Source organism: Mytilus edulis, chromosome 3 (genome assembly GCF_963676685.1).
Source record: "Mytilus edulis chromosome 3, xbMytEdul2.2, whole genome shotgun sequence".
Taxonomy (NCBI): Eukaryota; Metazoa; Mollusca; class Bivalvia; order Mytilida; family Mytilidae; genus Mytilus; species Mytilus edulis.
The window spans coordinates 48,161,421-48,180,828 of record NC_092346.1 but is presented as its reverse complement, the minus strand read 5'-3'; the positions used below and the strand labels follow the sequence as shown (position 1 = coordinate 48,180,828).

General features: G+C 30.9%; 1 protein-coding gene across 15 annotated transcripts; it reads right to left on the bottom strand.

Annotated features, from left to right (window-relative positions):
• Nucleotides 1-51: 51 nt before the first annotated feature.
• Nucleotides 52-19,050, bottom strand: LOC139516690 (presenilin-1-like). 15 transcript variants are annotated; one of them, XM_071306929.1, is made up of 14 exons: nucleotides 18,915-18,998; nucleotides 18,656-18,715; nucleotides 10,598-10,749; nucleotides 9,589-9,794; nucleotides 8,964-9,114; nucleotides 8,382-8,449; nucleotides 7,731-7,951; nucleotides 7,098-7,196; nucleotides 5,974-6,072; nucleotides 5,553-5,588; nucleotides 3,009-3,166; nucleotides 1,962-2,079; nucleotides 1,271-1,383; nucleotides 52-326 (listed from the first exon to the last, which is right to left on the bottom strand). In XM_071306929.1, exons 3-14 carry the CDS (start codon nucleotides 10,727-10,729, stop codon nucleotides 171-173), a joined length of 1,557 nt encoding a protein of 518 aa, XP_071163030.1. In that variant the 5' UTR covers nucleotides 10,730-10,749; nucleotides 18,656-18,715; nucleotides 18,915-18,998; the 3' UTR covers nucleotides 52-170. The 15 variants fall into 15 exon arrangements, with proteins under 15 accessions (XP_071163030.1, XP_071163034.1, XP_071163033.1 ...); XM_071306933.1 differs by lacking the exon at nucleotides 5,553-5,588 and adding an exon at nucleotides 4,539-4,571; XM_071306932.1 differs by lacking the exons at nucleotides 5,553-5,588; nucleotides 18,656-18,715 and adding an exon at nucleotides 4,539-4,571 and having other exon boundaries at nucleotides 18,915-19,015.
• Nucleotides 19,051-19,408: the final 358 nt, after the last annotated feature.

Sequence of the window (19,408 nt, the reverse complement as noted above, 5' to 3'; positions counted from 1 at the left end):
ATAAAAAAGCGTAGAAATTCCTGACATAAGAGTGTGTCATCAGACAAAATGTATAAAATAGTTTGTTTATTACATTGTACTAACGTTCACATTTAGTAAAAGAAAATGAAATAAAATGATAAATTACAACATAAAATAATCTCCTGGATTGTTCTTTATTGCACCATGTGCTAGGTGTACACTTGTGCAGCTGCAAGTCTGTCCATAAAAGGTTGAACTAGTTCACTTGTGGCAAAGTTAAAAATCAGTCCAAATGTGATAGAGATAGGTAAGGCTGGTAATGCCTTACGGAATATGGCTAATAATAATAATGTGAAACATAAACCCTGAAATAAAAAATATAATATTTATTATTTCTTTTCACAATTAGGATTTATACATTCTGATATACTGTATATATTCTGATATACATATTCTTTAAGGGGCCAGCTGAAGAACGCCTCCGGGTGCGGGAGTTTCTCTCTACATTGAAGACTCATTGGTTGCCTTTGGCTGTTGTCTGCTCTATGGTCGGGTTGTTGTCACTTTGACTCATTTCCATTCTCAATTTTATTTTTATGTATATACATATGTTTTATAAATTTTATAGAGTGTGACCAACTAATTTAGACATATCACCAAGTTTGTACTTCATGCACAACTCAACCATTGTCATATGTGGAGAAAATGCTGCTTATCCTTCCAGAACACATGAGATAACCCCGTTTTTGGATGGGTTTGTGTTGCTCAGACTTTACTTTTCTATTTTGAGTTTTGAATACTGTTGTTTGACTTCTGATTGTTTTTTTTGTTTTTTGCCATGGCCTTGTCAATTTGTTTTCGATTTATAAGCCTGGATATCTCTTTGGTATCTTTTTTCTCTCTTTAAAAAGTTGTTGCACATTATTAGCATGTATTTTTTTCCTTTTTTTCCTTTATTTCAACCTCTGGAATTTTTTGAAGGCATCAATGCATGAAAACTCTCTTTTGGTCAAAAGCTTCATTTTTTAGTGTGTGCTTATGCCACACATTGAATTAATTCTGTTAACTTTTTTCAGTCAAGTCATATATACATGTATATCTTTTTTACTTCCTAATGTCAGAAATTTATAAAATATGATGAGAAAAGATCCAGCCAAAATGGTATTGAAAATTTGTGGAAAAGTACCCAGTTAAGAAGATTTGCATTTTTTCATTTTGCAATATACATTTTTTTCTCTCCGAAACCTTAAGAAACGCCCAGACTTTTATTTTTACTATTTTGTTACCCAAGATTTCACTATATACTTACAATTAGAATGGCTACAAAACAAGCTAAAGTTGTATTCCAATCGCCATTGGACGAAGCTTTACCAACTAACACACCATAAAATATAAAGTCACCAAGTCCTAACTTAACTCCTCCTACAAATAAAAATACACTTAGTAAAACTAATAAATTGTTATTTGATTTGTGTCCAGTGGCAAATATTTGATAGATATTCTGGACAATTACCATGCAGACTTTATGGTGATGATTAGACACGTTGCCTAGCTTTTGTGCTATTAGGGTAGTATTTCATTGATTTATACACCTAAATGTCCTATTATTCACATTTAAATCATATAAATAAGGTTAATTAATTATAAATGAGATTAAATATGATTAATTTGAATATCACTGAAAAAATGTAGTTGTTGGGCTGTTTATGTGCTGAGAGCTTGATACTCAATAGGGATCAGATTTAATGTCTTCATTAATATTGGAATTGAACATATTCTTTAGGAAACACACTGATAAACAATCAAAGTGCTATGAGACAAAAACTTAATAAAAAAAAAATCAAGGCCTTTCACAACATCATTTTCATTCTTGTCAATGTCCTTGAAGAAACGACAGGCATAAGACATTTCAAACAAACCATGGACATGCTGCTATTATTGTCAATTTCTAAAATTCTAAATATATGTTTTGATATAAAATAGAAAGAATGAACACCTACTTTCTTCCTCAGGTTCATCAGTACTTCTTGTACTATTTCTATTTTCTCTCGGCTGTCTTACTTCAACATCACTTCTATGTTGATCTGTTTCTCCCAAAGCATTAACAGCGCTACGTGCCTGCAAGGAAATTTACACAAAATCATTATACTGATTAATTAATGGCTGGTAATAATAAGTTGTAAAGTAGGAAGCACATTCAGGTCGGGAAAACCGAGAAAAGATACTTCGACTATGAAATATCCAGTACAGTTGGAAATTTGGCTCAAATTTAAGGGTCAGTTGCAGTATTTGAGTTAATTGGGACCACTATACAATACTACCCCAAAAATATGAAAAGATTTATGGACTTTTTTACAACAGGATAACTAATTTTGTCAAAGAAAGCAACTGTGCAATCTAATCATTGAAATATTGATACAAAAGATTTGCCAAGACAGTGATAATATACATTGTATGCTTATTTCTATTTGCATTATATTTTTGCACAGATGCAAGAAACTGATGTTGTTTTAAAACTTTTTTTGGATCATTTCTATTGCTATAATACAACATCAGATATTTCCAAGCAAACTTGTACTTTACAAATGTTTAATTTTACTACGTATTGAAAATTCCTTATAAATTTCATTGATATACTATACACTGTACAACATATGAGGTACATGTATAATCAAAACGTATCTGGCAACAAAAACAATATTTTAACTTGTTTTTATTTTTTTGGGGTCAAAATATGAGATCAGACATTTCTTGTTTACCAAACAGTTTAAATATCAAGTTGTCAATATCTGTTTGCCCCACAGTATAAAGCAGTTGACTACTTATGCTGCCAAAAAAACAAAACTTAAAACTCTTGATTAAAAAAATGGTTCCTAGGGTTTGAACCCCCCCCCTTTTTTTTGACAATCAATGCATTGAATGGGAACATATAGTAGGAACTAAACTCCCCCCCTCCTTTTTTCAAATGACTTGATCCACCCCTGTACAGTATGTAATAGGTATTATAAGCTTAATTAAGATGTTTATATAGTCAAAAGATATCCTACTCGTTGGGATTCTGTACTACTAGAAGACATGGTTGTATCTCTGCCTGGACGTCTTCTGAACCCTCGTTCATCTACATCATCTGTGGCTTCCTGTGATCTTCCTCTAAATCCTCCATCATCATTGTCTTCTGTGGCAGATGGACCATTTAAACTTACAGCTAAAATGTAATCTTACATCAGTAAAATGTTCACACAATTTTTCTCTTGGTGAAATTTTTTCACTTTCACTAGTTACAATTACTGTAAACCAACTTATTTTCTCGAGAAATTTATTCTCACTACTTTCGTGAGTATAAAAATAATGTGAATATGTACTACCTGGATCTTTCCTTCTCTAATTCTATGGAAATTTATCCCTTTCCAAATCCATTGTATAAAACAATTTAATCAACGTGTGGTTGCAGGTGATCTCAAAAGATGATTGGATGATTTTAAGGGTCATATCCTTTTCAGCTTACTGGATGAATCAAAATATGCTGACAGGTGTTAATGAAACCGACAACTTCATGGAATATAAAAGGCACTCAAAGGGGATTTTTGTTTAACAAAAAGAGAAAAAAATATTTTTTAATCATTAGAGAAACAGATTCTTACATAGTTACTTGTGTATTATCAGATTTATCCAATCTAGATAGTTAAATTATAAATTTGAAAGTCCTCGTGAAGGTTAGGACTTTAAAATTGATAATTTAACTAGCAAATTAGCAAACTAAATAGCCACCAAGCAGACTAGAAAGGGTAAAACATAAATAAATTATAGTATTCCAAAAATAAGTTGGTTTACAGTACCTGTGCTGAAGCATGTTTGAACTTAAAAAGCTCCTTTTAAAAAAAAGACATTTTACACATTACTAATTGTGTCCCTTAATTTCAAGCATGCCCTTCTAAGGTCAAAAGGATAAAAAATATTAAATAGGATACAATAGAATAATATTGAGAATTTCCCATTTAATTGCTTTTCATTTTAAATATTTTAATTTGAAAAGTTGTTTGTACATTTCAAACCTCATGTAGAGAATATTAGCGATGAAATAATAAAAGAATTCTACAAAACCATTCCAAAACATCTACTTCAACTAGAAACAGGATTTCATTCAAACTTGAAATCATCATCAACTACAGACTTGTCATTCCTTTCCTACCCATTCAACTTTGGAAATCCTTTGACTTTGTGTACAGTGAATAGGGCAAAATGCCTGTGTATTGTGGAAAACAGAATACACATAAAAAAAAATTTGTTTGTCAAAATTGTCATACTTAAAATCTTTATTGTAGCACACAGCATTTATAACATGAAGATTCCATTAAAAGGTTCAAAAGATCAAACCCCACCCTATGTACATAATTTCAAGTCTATATGATGCTTGTTCACCATAAAACATGCAGGTTTACAGCTAGGATATTAAAGTTCAGGTACCATAGAAGTATCTAGCAGTGAGGTATGTTTGAAAGTGCATTTTTGCCTTATTTTTTAGTGCAAAATTTGGACCTATTAAACAAATAAAAAGCAAATGGGCAAAAATATTATACTTGATCCTCCTGGCATATATCCTAAGTTTATCTCTGAAAAGAATTAAAAAAAATATATACTTTTTATTTGATTAATCTCTAGACTAAGCCTGGTATGATCAGACTCTGTTACAGAAATTTGAAAGATGATTTCACTTACAGAATTTACTATCAAGACAAAACTTATCTTTGGCTAAACAAATGACATTTTTGAGAAATGCATTCTAATTAATCTAGTTAAACATTAATCACCTCAGTAATTTGAAAAAAATGGCAAAAATAATATTATAGCATCGAAAAAATTTATGAATTAAAAAATAAACTAAACCATGTTATCTCAATAACTACAATTCAAAACAAATCTCCCCATGGGCACTTTTTATATTAAAGAAAATAAATAACATGATGACTATACATAAAAGATATAGTAATATCAAATTACAATTAGAATTCAATTCTTTAAAGCAAAATCAGAGCTGAGATACAAGGACTGCTTTTACAATCCTTTATAGAGAAATAATATATATATATATATACAGAGTTATGCAATAAATATTCTTCATCTTCTATTTATTGCTATAATTTTTTTTTTAAACAATAATGTGAGGTCATTTTTGTTTGAAATCACGTAAACAGAGATATCTGGAATATGTTTTTTTATATTTTGCTGTGAAGCTTTCTCAATATGCTTTATATTTCAAATGAATCAAATTGTAAAAAAAAAAGCATTATTTATGTTAACATCATGATAAACAAAGACAAAATTATGACAAATTGAAATATATACTTTAGACAATTCTGCTTCTATTTGCATAGAGTTAATAAAAATCCAACCATTGATGCCTTAATAATAAGATAGACTCCAAATATTGTATACAGGTTGAAAACATAAAAAGAGAGAAACAATACAGTAATATATAAAACCATTATATAGTATACAAAGTCAAGGTCAAATGAAATTAAGTACTATATTGTAGATTTACATTGTAAGTACTATATTGTAGACTTATATTGTAAATTTATGTAGGACATTACCATCAGATTTTCGATTGTTGGTCAATGATGAAAAAGCTGCAGATACAATACTAAATCAATTAACAAAGGTCTATTAAGGAGCAAGCTTGAACAAATGATTAGTATAGCTCTGGCATTCATAACTAAGCTGAAAAATATGAATTTATCTCTTCAGTTAAATAACCTTTCAGTAAATCAACAAATTGCATAACTAATAGATAATTTCTATTTTTTTTAAATGTGAGCATGCTCCCATACCCCTTATATGTTCCACTGCAGTTCATTGTTATTATTCTTTCAAATAGTTGTGGAAAGAAAACAATACAAACAATAAATTAGTTAATTAGTAAAGATTCTATAATCATCTTTTTTTTCATGACTAGTATAGGAATAAGCCATTTTATTTTAAAGGTTTAAAAACAAATATATTAATTAAACCTACTGGTTTCTTTCTGTGGTTTCTTTTTCTTTTTACTGGATTTCTTGTCTTTTTCTCCCTCAGAATCTGAAGCCATTCCTGCTACATTCCACACCATTGTAGCTAAAAATATAGCAATAAATGATCCTATATTTTTTTTTAAATACTTCAACAATTGATAATACCTAATGTACAACAAATACAACAAGTTGTCCGTCATATTCTTTGTTATATTTCCTATCAATGTGCACATATAACTATTTGTTTTTCTCTTAAAGATGTCTGTTCTTTGGAACAAAAAGTCAAAATAGCTCCTACTTAAGTATTTTCAAAAATATTTTTTCATGAAATTTAAACCTAAACACTAATACTTCTTCTTTTGTATTAGAATACTCTAATAATGCCATATTAAATGCACTATTAAGAGATTAATTACTTTTGAGAATCCTAAATACTGGGGAGGGGAAACATTTTACAATAATTTCTCTCTCAACATTCAAGATCAAACATTTCAATTGATTCTGGATACAGTAAGTTCAAGGTCGATATAAGTTTTTTCTACAATCAGGTAAAAAAACAATTAATTACAGCACAAACATGTTTCATAACAGAGTAAAAAAGACTTTATCACTTAAAGACTTTCTTGGCATGCAGGGAACAATGAAGTAGTCAACCATCTTTTGACCTATAGTAAAATAGTCCATATCTTAATAAATATATATTTTGGTAGGGTACAAATTGATATCACATAAACTAAACATCTTTTTCTCTTTTTAGAGGTTAAAATTTCTGAAATTTAAATGACTTGCCGAGTTGGTCACACGTTCCAAGATGCTTAAGCTTCTAACAAATAAAAAAGTAAGAAATATTCTAAAATGAAGAAGTCTTCTGCTGCAATAAAACTCATCAGAAAACAAAGTATATTTTACTCCAAAATGTTCCAAAGTTTCTATATCTAGTGGTATAAAATTCAGGAGCCAGTTTCACAAAATAAATAACAACTAAGATTGATCGTAAGTATACTGAATTGTTCATGACTTACAATCAATCTTAGTTGTAATTTTTTTTTGTGAAACCGACTCCAGGTATTTTCAGGTAAAAACTTGTTAAAAATATACAAGAAATAACTTTTTTTTACAAATACTCACATGAATAAATAAGAGCAGGGAAAATAGGTTCATTTCTTTCTTGTGCAGTTTCTACCAACATTTTCAATGGACCTTTTGGACATAATACTGCTACTAAATCTAAAAGAATTACACAAGGATTACACACAAATATATATTTTATTGATAATCAAAATAGCAACTTTCTATGTCATTGTATGTCAGTATTTTTTGCAACAAATAGTTAATAGCCATGCAATTCAGGATCAAATTGGGATGCTGCAGTTATCAATATTTTGATTTGTCCTTAGTGTGCATGATTTAGTGAAGTATTGTTTAAAGTAGCCAACAAATTTTTGTAATCAAGTGATTGTTTCAACAGTGCACACAAAGTGTCTTTTTTTTCAAAGTGAGTGCTGGAATGAATATAGTATAAATACATCAATTTACCAAAATGTCTGTCTCAACTTAGGTTGCAACGCTGCAAACATCTTTATTGCAAAGAATTCAACATTTGAAATAATCTAATATTACTTTTGTTATTTCCACAATGGTATTTTGGGAGTTCTGTGTTTTTTGTAAAACTGACTTATGATTGTAATCTTTGTCAGTGAGGGCCCCCTGGTGGACCTCAATTGGAATAAAACACATATCTAATATAATGTGAAAACTTACCCCAGACTACCATAACACCTAAGACAGCCCATGTGGTCCAATCAGGTAAGTACTTTATAAATATCAACGCCATCAAAGCTGATATCACAATTAGATAGGCCTGCTGGAGAAATAATGGACCTTTCCAATGTATACAGACCATTCCTACCACACCAAAGTTCCACATTAATATAGCCACTGTTATATAGTCCATAGGCACATTGTAAGCTTGTAATACGACACTGAAATAAAAAAAAAGCATTTAAGGGACAACGTTTACCACAGACTAAAATCAATAATACAAACACTTATTATGAAAATATAACATATAAAAACCTCAATAAAATGTCCAAAACAAAATGGACAACTTCTTTGGTTTACTTTTACAATTTGTGACTTGGATGGAGAGTTGTGTCATTGTCACTCATATCCAATGAACAAGTTTTTGGAATTAATTTCTCTGTATGTTCATAAACAAATGAATGACCAACTTGTTAAATTGTTCTGAAAAAATTGACCAGGGGAAATTAGAAAAGAATCTTTGATGTTTTGCAAAATTGAAGCACTTGAGATCTGATACATGTGATAGTTCACCTGTAACAATTATCACTGTAGTAATTTAAGAACATTTCCCTTACTCATCTTGTCTTCCCTAATAACAAAATTACTTACCCAAGATAAATATATGAGAACAAGAACAGCAACATTAAAGATGACATAATCAGCCAGCCATGTATAAACTAAAATAATGAAAAATTATATGGTATTATATACAGTCCATTGCATTGTGTTACTGAGAACAAGAACAGTAAAATTAGAGATGACATAATCAGCCAGCCATATATAAACTAAAATAATGAAAAATTATATGGTATTATATACAGTCCATTGCATTGTGTTACTGAGAACAAGAACAGTAAAATTAGAGATGACATAATCAGCCAGCCATGTATAAACTAAAATAATGAAAAATTATATGGTATTATATACAGTCCATTGGATTGTGTTACTAGTTCTGCTTAAACCACATACAATATCATGCATAGGCATTAACTCATTTGAATTCATTTAGAACACTTGACTCCATATATTTTTTCTTATCATAAAAAGCCAATGCGGTTGAAAAGCATAATTTCCAAAAATAAAGACCAATCAATTTGACATGAAAGTTAGATTTTTTTTTTTCTCTCAATCAGTTCCAAAGGTTAACACCAGGTAAAGGCAAACTACTACAACATATTTTCAGTGGCTTACCTTATAACATCTATATTTATACAGCAAAAATAGTATTATAGTCATGACAACTATCACCCCCAGTAATATGAAGGCATTAGCTAAGGACTGCCAGATTTTGGTCCCAGTATTTGTCTCTGGTTTATCAGCATCATGAAATGGTGTATAAATCCTGAAATAGTATATTTTGCATATATGCATGTTAAACAGTTTAAAACAAAATTGATAAAATGTAAACTTTTACATCAACTAGTAGGCAGAATTGTCTCATTGGCAATCATACCACATCTTCCCATTTCCATATAAACTGCTATGCAATAACAACTTGAATTGTAAAAAAAAATGTACTGTCTATCAGACCTTAAATCATAAAAACTCTGATAAAAGTGAAACCAAATCTTTTAAACTACTCAGTGTAATTTGAGTAAGTGTGCAATAAATAAACAGGTTTCTCTCTAGGAAATATCTGATTTGCATACATTTAAAGTTAATGTTAACTTTGTTTTCCCTCAATACTGAGTGCTCACAAATTTTTCCTTTTTCATATCAAGTCTTCAAGAAAATAATTTTGTTTTTGCTGTAATATGAAATCCCCCATAAAATCTATTTTTTTTGCATATACAATGTATATGTATTACAAACTTACAAATAGCCACTTTTCTTTGTGTAGAAATTGACAGAGCTAATGGTTGCCACAACAACCAACATGCAAAGTGTGACTGGTACAAATAACATGATGACATGCTTTGCTCCATAGTAAAACTCTTGTTCTTCCTGTTCCTCCTCCCCACTGGTCCCTCGTCTTCTCTGTGGCCTCTCTCTGGTACTTTCTCCTTCATCTTCATCTCTGGCCTAAAATGAGAAAAATAATAATATACATTGTAAGAAACAGAAAAATATTCTGCTATACTATAAACCTTATAAACCAAAAAGAAGTATGTATTTAGGATTTCCCTATTGAAAAATAGGGTAGGAACCTTAATCCTTTTTTAAAAGTGACATAAAATTTTATGCAAAGAAAACCGAACTTTAGGGTAGCCATTTTTAGGCATTAAAAAATTGGGTCAGTGAAGAAATCTTCATCAATACAAGTATTCAATATATACGCCTTTAATATGCAAGAAAATAATCAATGAAGAAATTTATGATTACCGGTACATAATATCAAACTTCAGATAAAATTTTTATTAAAGACTTTTAAAAGATGCATTGCTGACATGTACAACTAAATAAACATGTTAAGAGCTTTAAAGTTCTAAAATGGAAGATGAGGCAAACTAGTATCAATTGCACTTGATTGCTGTTACCGAAAGTCTTTATTCTCCTCCTGTCTACAACTTCTCCTGGTTGTGGGGTCGATGGAGGCAGGCTTTCACTTACCCTTGGTTGTTGTCCCTCTAAGTCGTCATTGTCCTCCTGTCTTCAACTTCTCCTGGTTGTGGGGTCGATGGAGACAGGCTTACACTAATACACTTACCCTTGGCTGTTGTCCCTCTAAGTCATCATTGTCCTCCTGTCTAAAACTTCTCCTGGATGTGGAGTCAATGGAGACAGGCTTACACTTACCCTTGGTTGTTGTCCCTCTAAGTCGTCATTGTCCTCCTGTCTAAAACTTCTCCTGGTTGTGGAGTCAATGGAGACAGGCTTTCACTTACCCTTGGTTGTTGTCCCTCTAAGTCGTCATAGTCCTCCTGTCTAAAACTTCTCCTGGTTGTGGAGTCGATGGAGGCAGAAGTATCCATAAGAGGAGTCCTCTCTGTATTTGGTTCTGTTTCACTTTCACTCATGTGGACAAAACAGATCTATACTGAAAAAATGAAAACAACAATAAAGATAACAAATAATGTATACATATTCCATGTACAAAGAAAGACTGGGATTGATTATGAGTACATAGTAATTGATACTTATTTAAAATAAAACAACTGCATTTATTAATTATACATGTAATAATGGTATGTGGATAAATAAACACTAATACACATGTTATCAAAAATTTATGCTGAAAAAGCTTTCTACTTTAAATTTTAAACCAATGACTGAGAAAGACGTGTTTTCCAAATGGTTATTCTATACAATACAAAATGTAATTTCTATTAATTATTCTGATCCCTTTGTTTGACAACTTATATAATTATATATTAAATATCTGAGCTCACCAAAAAAAATTTTAAACATTGTTTGAAATTACTGATTGGCCATATTCTTAACAGTTCTATTTCACAATGTGACATACAAAAGTACTCAAGAGGTCCACTTACAGACTTACATTTTTACAAAAATGTACTCCTTGCTAAAAAGACAGCATTCAAGTTAGTGATTGTAAAAACACCTTTAAAATGTTAAATAAAACTTCTTTCAAATGTCAATACATACATGACATATCAAGAATATTTTTTTTAAAGTTACTATTTCTGAAAATTTAGTTGCAGTACTTTAAATTTGTACATAATTTACCTCTTTATCATGTTTATTAATCTAACATACATGATATAAAAAGGATACTGTAAATTCAGAAATTATTGCGAGGTTTTTATTAATGTGAATAATGTCAATAATGTGACTGGGTGTGTATCGCAATGATAAGAACTTGCATTCTGATAGCTAAAACATAGATCTGTACATGCTGTATGCAGATCTTCTGAAAATCGCAATATATAAACTCGCATTTTTGTCCATTCTTGAAAAATCACAACAATAAACAGGATAAATGCACACAATAATTTCTGAATTTACAGTAACAATACACCTATTGTTTATCACTTTATCTGTTTTGATGCCAAGAAATAGACACAGCCCATTTTTTATCCCAAAATATAAAATATTTGTAAATTACTTCAAGTTTGCATAGAATATTTGAAATGACTGGGGAAAACTGTGCATTGTGATTTAATATTCATTGTATGCATTTTCTCGGAAAAAGTAGTAGTGTGGGTTGGCACATGTAAACTTCTTGCAATGGTAAGGGACGACATCAAAAGTTCAATGAAGGATAAAAAACTTATTTCAAATAGTTTTTTCACTGACCCCCCTACCCCCCTATTAACTTAATTTGGGAAAAATTGATTGACCCATATGGATATATGTAAAAATCAATGTCGGATAACCAAATCTTGCAGCAGTTCAACTCCCCCACCCCCAAACTATTTTAATTAAGTTTTTTTATCTTACATTGATCTTTTGATGTCGTCCCTAAGTTGGTGTTGGTATGAGAAAGAACGTGTTAAAATAATGTGAATTAGCTGAAATATAGAATAGGTCAGCATGCCCTGAGTGCCTGTAATTTGAATGTGTACTTAGTGCATAAAATTCTTTTTTTTTGGGGGGGGGGGGGGGTGTAGGGTAGACTGAGCTATTCGTAAATGTGTGTACATTCTAGTATTTTGTGTTATATGTTCAACACAGGGATTTGGCCCACACCAAACAACAAGCTATAATGTTCCCCAAATGTTAAACAATCCAAACAGTAAAACCAACGACTTCATATATATACAAACGGAGAATTTACCTATGAATTGTCACGGAATAGAAGTTCCTTCATAATATAAGTTTCAAAAGGAAAAAATATTCTGGAATGTTATTTCCACAGGAATAAATATTTCAGTATATGTCCCTAACAGAATACAATGTAAATGGTACAAAATATTTTTTCCAACAGGAATAGATATTGTAACAATGTTTATAACAAAGTTTCCATTGGAATTCCATTAGGCAGAACAAATATATATACAATGACAAAACCACACCAACAACTGACAAATACTGGACAACAGGGTCCTGACTTAGGACATGTGGTCGTCATGTGATAAACATGCAGGGTGTATGGATAGTTTTGTTCCGCCGGCAAACAATATTGCAGTTGAAGGCAACACTTCTCCTTCTGCATACATGTACTTTATTTTAATAACAAACATCAGACTGCATTATTTGTTGACTTTGATAATAAATCTGTGTTTATGCCTGAAACAGTTTAAAGGGCTGCATTTGACATTGACTAAAACGTTCTTGCGATCGCTTTTTTATCTTTTTAATGTTTATAAAAAAAATGATGCGGGAAAATGACACAAATACATTTCCGGATGCGGAAAGAAAGAATATAAAAAAAAAAAAAAATTATTTTTTGAAAAAAATGCATGTGGGCGGGTCTGTCGAACAAGAAATCAAATTGGTGTGGCCTAGAAATAAAATGAAAATAGTCTGAAATTTTTTTATCACAATTTTGTTAAATATATATATTTTTTTAATGTCATATTGTTTTCATGGTTATGATGGTGGCCGACCTATCTAATGGAGGATCCAAATTAACAATCATGAACATTACAAACTGTGTATTTACTGAGGGGTAAAGGTCATCATTACATGAATGTCATGATTTTATACAAAAATCATCTTATAGTAATCCAGGTGGACCGTACACTGGTCAATACTACACTATAGTACTAGCATGCAGTGTTCTCCCCAGGCCGTTTTAACGCTGCTATTTTCAGGGCTATCACAATTTCCCGCTGTTCTATTGCACTGACCGCAGCGCTATCCAACGCAAGCATGTCGCTATATTTTTTTCGTAATTTTTCAAATTTCCGGCTTATTTTTCACTTCGGATCACATATCAACTGGTTTACTATTTCTGAATGAATTATTTCCGTTGTATTAAGTAACTCAGCGGGACCAGTCTAATAAATTTTACAAAATGGTGACTTTGAAAGATGAAAATAAACAAAGATTTCAACATTGACATCTATTTTTTTAATTAATAGAATATATAGAGGCATATATGAATGAAATGAGATAAAATAAATTGACCATATTTCCCAATGACACTCAAAATTTTGTTTAACGAACTTTGAGAACAAACGATGATTCTAAAAACGATCAAACACAGGGGTTTGTTACAATTTGCCGGGCTTACTATCCATACGAACCCCGAAAACAAGCAAATCTTTGAAGTATTAATTATAACCTTTTCAAACTAATTATTGGTAAGGCAGCAATTCTACAGAAACGAATTTTACCATTTGAAAACAATTGAGAGGATATGATTAGAAAAACAAACCCCAAGCTGATACGACTTGAGAAATTCACTTTCTCGATGTCCAGCTTGGATGAAGCCATTTGAATATTATATAACGTTAAGATCAGAAAAATGACAAATCATCATGCTAAAATATGTCAATTCCTGTCAAACGTCTTAAGGTTAACATGGTTAACAGTTCACTGCTACAGTGACGTGGGTTACAAAACCAAACACAGAAGCTGAAAATGACTTTTATATTGTTGGTCCTACATTTGTACATGTTCTGCTACATCACCTGTTAGTGATAAGAAATCTTCCCATAGGCAGTCTGGTATAGACCCATCATGGAAAAGACTTCTCCATGGGTTTTATACACAGATAATATGAGGATTATATGAACTTACAATGGAGATAAAAAGACTTTTCTTCTATCATGTCTATATCCAGACAATAACATTAGAAAAACAAAGGGGTAACTTCCATGAGCATGATGAGGACATCATTACCAGAAAACATCAATAGCATAATATAAGAAAAACACATAACAAATCAATTACAAACCAACCGCGCACTTATAAAAATATGTTTTGTAAAAATTTAAAGTAAATGAGTAAGGGACGACATCAAAAGTTCAATGAAGGTTAAAAAACTTAATTCATATAGTTTTTTCACTGACCCCTCCCCCCTACCCCCCCCCCCCCCTCAACTTAATTTGGGAAAAAATGATTGACCAATAAGGACACAAGTAAAATCGACGTCAATTAAGATCAAAACTTGCAGCAATTTGACCCCCCACCCCTAACTATTTGAATTCAGTTTTTTATTTTTTATTGATTTTTTTATGTCGTCCCTAACCATGCTAACTGTCAATAACATATGCTTTTATGTTTGAACAAATAATTTAACTGTGATTAATTTTATGTTATTGCTGATTCAAAATAGTCATGATAGTGTGTTGTTTAACCATGTTAACCGAGTAATTTGGACGTGAACTACAAACTAACTTTTAAATTCACAGCAAACATGATATTACTCTCTACTCTTACAATGTTGCCTGAATATGATTTAATTTTAAAACTAAGTTAAAAAGATTGACAATTGACACTAACCCTTGTTTTGTATGTGTAGTAAAAGAGTTTCCTTTAGAACATCTCTAACGCGAATATTTGGATAGCGATCGTATATTTAAAAAAAATGTGTTAATAAGTTTTAAAAGCTTCTGGCAGAGACACATGTAATTTCTGGTATCGGGACCGTTCGCCCTAATAACGTGTTCGCCCTACGTCCATTCGCTCTGAGTTCGTTCGCCCTACTATAAAAATATTAATATTCAGGGCATTGAAGTTAAATAAACTTATTCAGATATTTCTATGGTATATATACATGTATCATGTATATTCTTGAAATTTATGGAAACATTGAAATATTTAAAAGTTTATGGCTTGTTTTTGATCATTAATTGTTCAATTACAAAATAATTCGGATAACTGATTATTGTGAAACAGTTGTCTTTTGATGGATTAATAATAAAAACAAACGTTTTATTTTGATAAAATATTCAGCTTGAAATTAATAAAACTAATGATGTACGAACTGTAAATTATGAAACGGATTTACAAGTTCATTTATTTATACTGCATACTTTCGTGATTGACTGATTACAATTATTTTGTTAACAAATTAATATCAATAAAGATAAATACACTGTATTCCAGTATTCTACTCTGCAAATCAAAGGGAAAATGATAAATTGATTGCGGCAATATACAGTACGGGTAGGGACTTATTTTTATGGATGTCTTAATCCGTCTAGTCGGATATGAATAATCGGACATTTTTATGGTAGGTAGTATGTTCATTAAACAACAGATCCAGGTGTGAATGGTCCTTTCATCTTAATCCGTGTTGCTAAAATTACGGTTCACTGATTTCAGAATCAGATTACCTGTAATTTTAACCTCTCAGTCACTTTATTGATTATATTAGTTCTACATCGTATTTGACATAAAATATTTTTACAGGTGAAGTACTGGAGAAAACTTTGTTTAATAAAAATAGCCTATTTTTGTTAATTATGGTTTTGATATTTCAACTGTTAATATTTATTTTCTTTGTTCCTAAAAATTATTTTTATTTTATGTTCCTTTTTCGTTTTTTTTTTTGTATCTTTTTCTTATTTGTTTGCATAAATTATTTAAACATATATATTTTTACATGTATTCTATTTCTTGAAGCTTACGGTTATTTTTATTTTACTGATTTATTTTCCACGTAAATCCATTGATTAGCAGAATGCTGTCTCAAGTGCTGCTGCATACATTTTAGTTTGACGCGGTCACATGCAAAATATTTCTAAAATTTGTATTTAATATTCAGTCTGTTGTGTCAGTTCCGAGATAAAAATAATTACAGTGAGCAACACTTGTATATTATTTAGTAGCTTGATGATTCTTTGTAGTTTTTACTTTTTACTGTACACAAATATTGTCCGAAAGTTGGAGATGTATGACTAAAATAGAACTCAAATAATAACACTAGAAGAAAATATTGATTCTTCCCGGGCATAAGTTTATTTTAAGATTTCCGTGTTTGTTCATTATGCTAAATTAATATAATTGATCTGCATTTGGGGGTAAGGGGTAAAAGGGGTCCGGATCTCGAAATCCCGGGCTTAAAAACACAAAGTCCCAAGGTCCCGAATTTAAATAAATTTAAATCCCGACATCGCGAAAAAGAATTCCCAGATCCCGAAAGGGTTAATCCCGAAATCCCGAACTTATTTGCAAAATATTAATTTACGCACAATCCATGTAACAAAGGAAACTTGTATGTTATATTTTTTATAGCAATCTAAAAGAAAAAATTGCCGTGAAAAGACAATTCCATGATACACATATCAGTGATCAACAGCGTGTGCATGTGGTTGAACTTTAACTTGACTCCACTCACAATAATATTGAATGCTAATAAAAGATATTAAAGATCGATTTTGTCCACTGCACGAGATTTTTATATTGCGGGAAATGTCGTAACAGTAAACACATGTGACCTTACTGACCGACCGTGGGAAAATTCATTCATGATTAAATTTGATGAGGAATGATTGACAGTATTGTGTTTTAGTTTTGAGGCTCTTGATCGATTTACCAGAATAGAAATTTAATCGATTTACATACATGTATAAAAAAAACACGATTTAGTCTTCTTTAACTATTTTTTGTTTTATTTTTATCAGTCATTTCCCTGATTCCCATTTAAATAATCTATTTGGAGACCTCCTTTAAACTTCGGAAATAATACAACATCGATTAAAAAATTCATACTGATGTGCGAGCTTTAGAATGACTAGAAGTACGACGAAAAAGTAAAGACAGCTGATCATGACTAGTACGACTAGCCTTCAACCCCATTGGGGTATACATGTAAATGTGCATTTAGTCAATAAACTATATAAGGTTAAACTTTGATTTTCGTGTATCGATTTGATACAATTTGTAAAATATATTTATAACACCGGCGATTTTCATAAAATATTTTAGACATGAAAATAGAAAGGCATATTATCTCGAGTGTCAACAATTTTAAATAAAATTTAAAAAATAGGAATCGAAATATGATCTCGGCGTTATAAATATTGTATTAAAGGAAACCAATTGTTTGAGATTAACGGGAAATATGTCAAAATAGAAAGCACGAGTGATCTGTCTGACCAAAATGTTTCACTTGCGAGAAATGATTGACAGGTGTGAATAGATGTAGAGGCTCCGACGGGGAAAGTTGTATCAAAAGGAAAATAACTTAATTCACAATGCCTATATATATTTCATAAATACGATATGTTGGCCTTATACTTAAAATTGAGTTTCTTATAATAACATATAAAGGAACAGGACGTTAAAAGCGGGAAATAATATAACCATCAACGAAAAACTCGTATAATTTACGGGATTGAAGTCTCAACAATTTGATTTAACTTCTATTGAAAACAGTCTTGGTTGTTATTCATGTTATTAGGCTTATTATTTTGAATTAGATGAAATATTTACGGTTTACAAATACAAATACAAAATAGTTTATTGGCACAAAACTATTGAAATAACTGGCAACACAATATATTGTTAAAAATCGTCTTTATTTCATTTTCAAATTATAAAAAAAATAAAATTATATTTAATTTTTATTTTTATTCTTATATTTAATTTTAATTTTATTTCTTATATTTAATTTTAATTCTAATTCTTTCTCTTTGAATACAAAACAATATTTTACATTTATCTATCCTCCATAAATACTAATATATCTGTACATGTAAAATTTAATTCTAATCAAGCTGGTACAGATTGATTTACGACCTTCCACTTGGATATTGCACAGCAGGTGTTTATTACACTGGGACAACTGTCCGACCAGTCTGACATCTAGACGGATTAAGGCATCCATAAAAATAAGTCCCTACCTGTACTGTAAATATTCTGTCAATTTTTCAACAAACTTTAACATAATTTGTTCAAATACTTCAAATGATGCGACTAGACAACAATTAGAAAAAAATAATAATCAGGGCGAATGGACCCTGGGCAAACAGGTATCAGGGCGAACAGGTTCTAGGGCGAACATGAATCAGGGCGAACGGACCCGGATTCGTAATTTCTAATTGTGCAAGATGAAATTAAAAAAATATGTGCATAAAAACACCAACCTAATATAAACTGAATATTAACAGCACAATTCAAACCAACAGTATGTCCAAGCAATCAGTCTGAAAATCAGATATTATTGTGTTTTACATGACACGATTAGTATTCTTTGTGAACAATGATTCATGACATGATGAAGAAATAATTTTACCGATATCTGAGTAAATTTTTAAAAATTCATTATTGTTCACGTAAAATAAGCCTTTCTGCTATACATTCAAGATGATATATACATGTATTAATAATGTCTCATTGACATACTCATCAAGGAAAACATTGTTTTCCTAAATTTTGTTTCCTGGTTCAATAGTTCTGCTCCCGGAAGTTATTTCTGTTCAGCAGGAACGATAATCAATATCTACGAATACATCTTATGTACCGACATGAAATTCAATATAAGTTGGACAACAACTTACCGATATTTTTGTGTTGTATTGTAAGTAACCTGGGGTAGGCTTCCATTTAATTATATAATTTGGTTTTATCTCTTTAAAGGTTGCAGCTATACCCCGTAACCCAATTTTTAAACGTGTTTACTTTTGTCTCTGAATGGCTAGCCATTATGGACCAATTGTGCCTGTCAGGCTGTAACAGAGAATTATCCACAGGCACTTGTTTCTATCCATACGAAGGTCGACTATCCATATAAATAGAAGAAGGTGGCTAACGAATTTTTTTTTTAGGTCACGACAGTCTCCGCTTGGGACGCTTTTTCTACCCTTCAACTTAATGCTAAAAATCCCTACCTTATATGA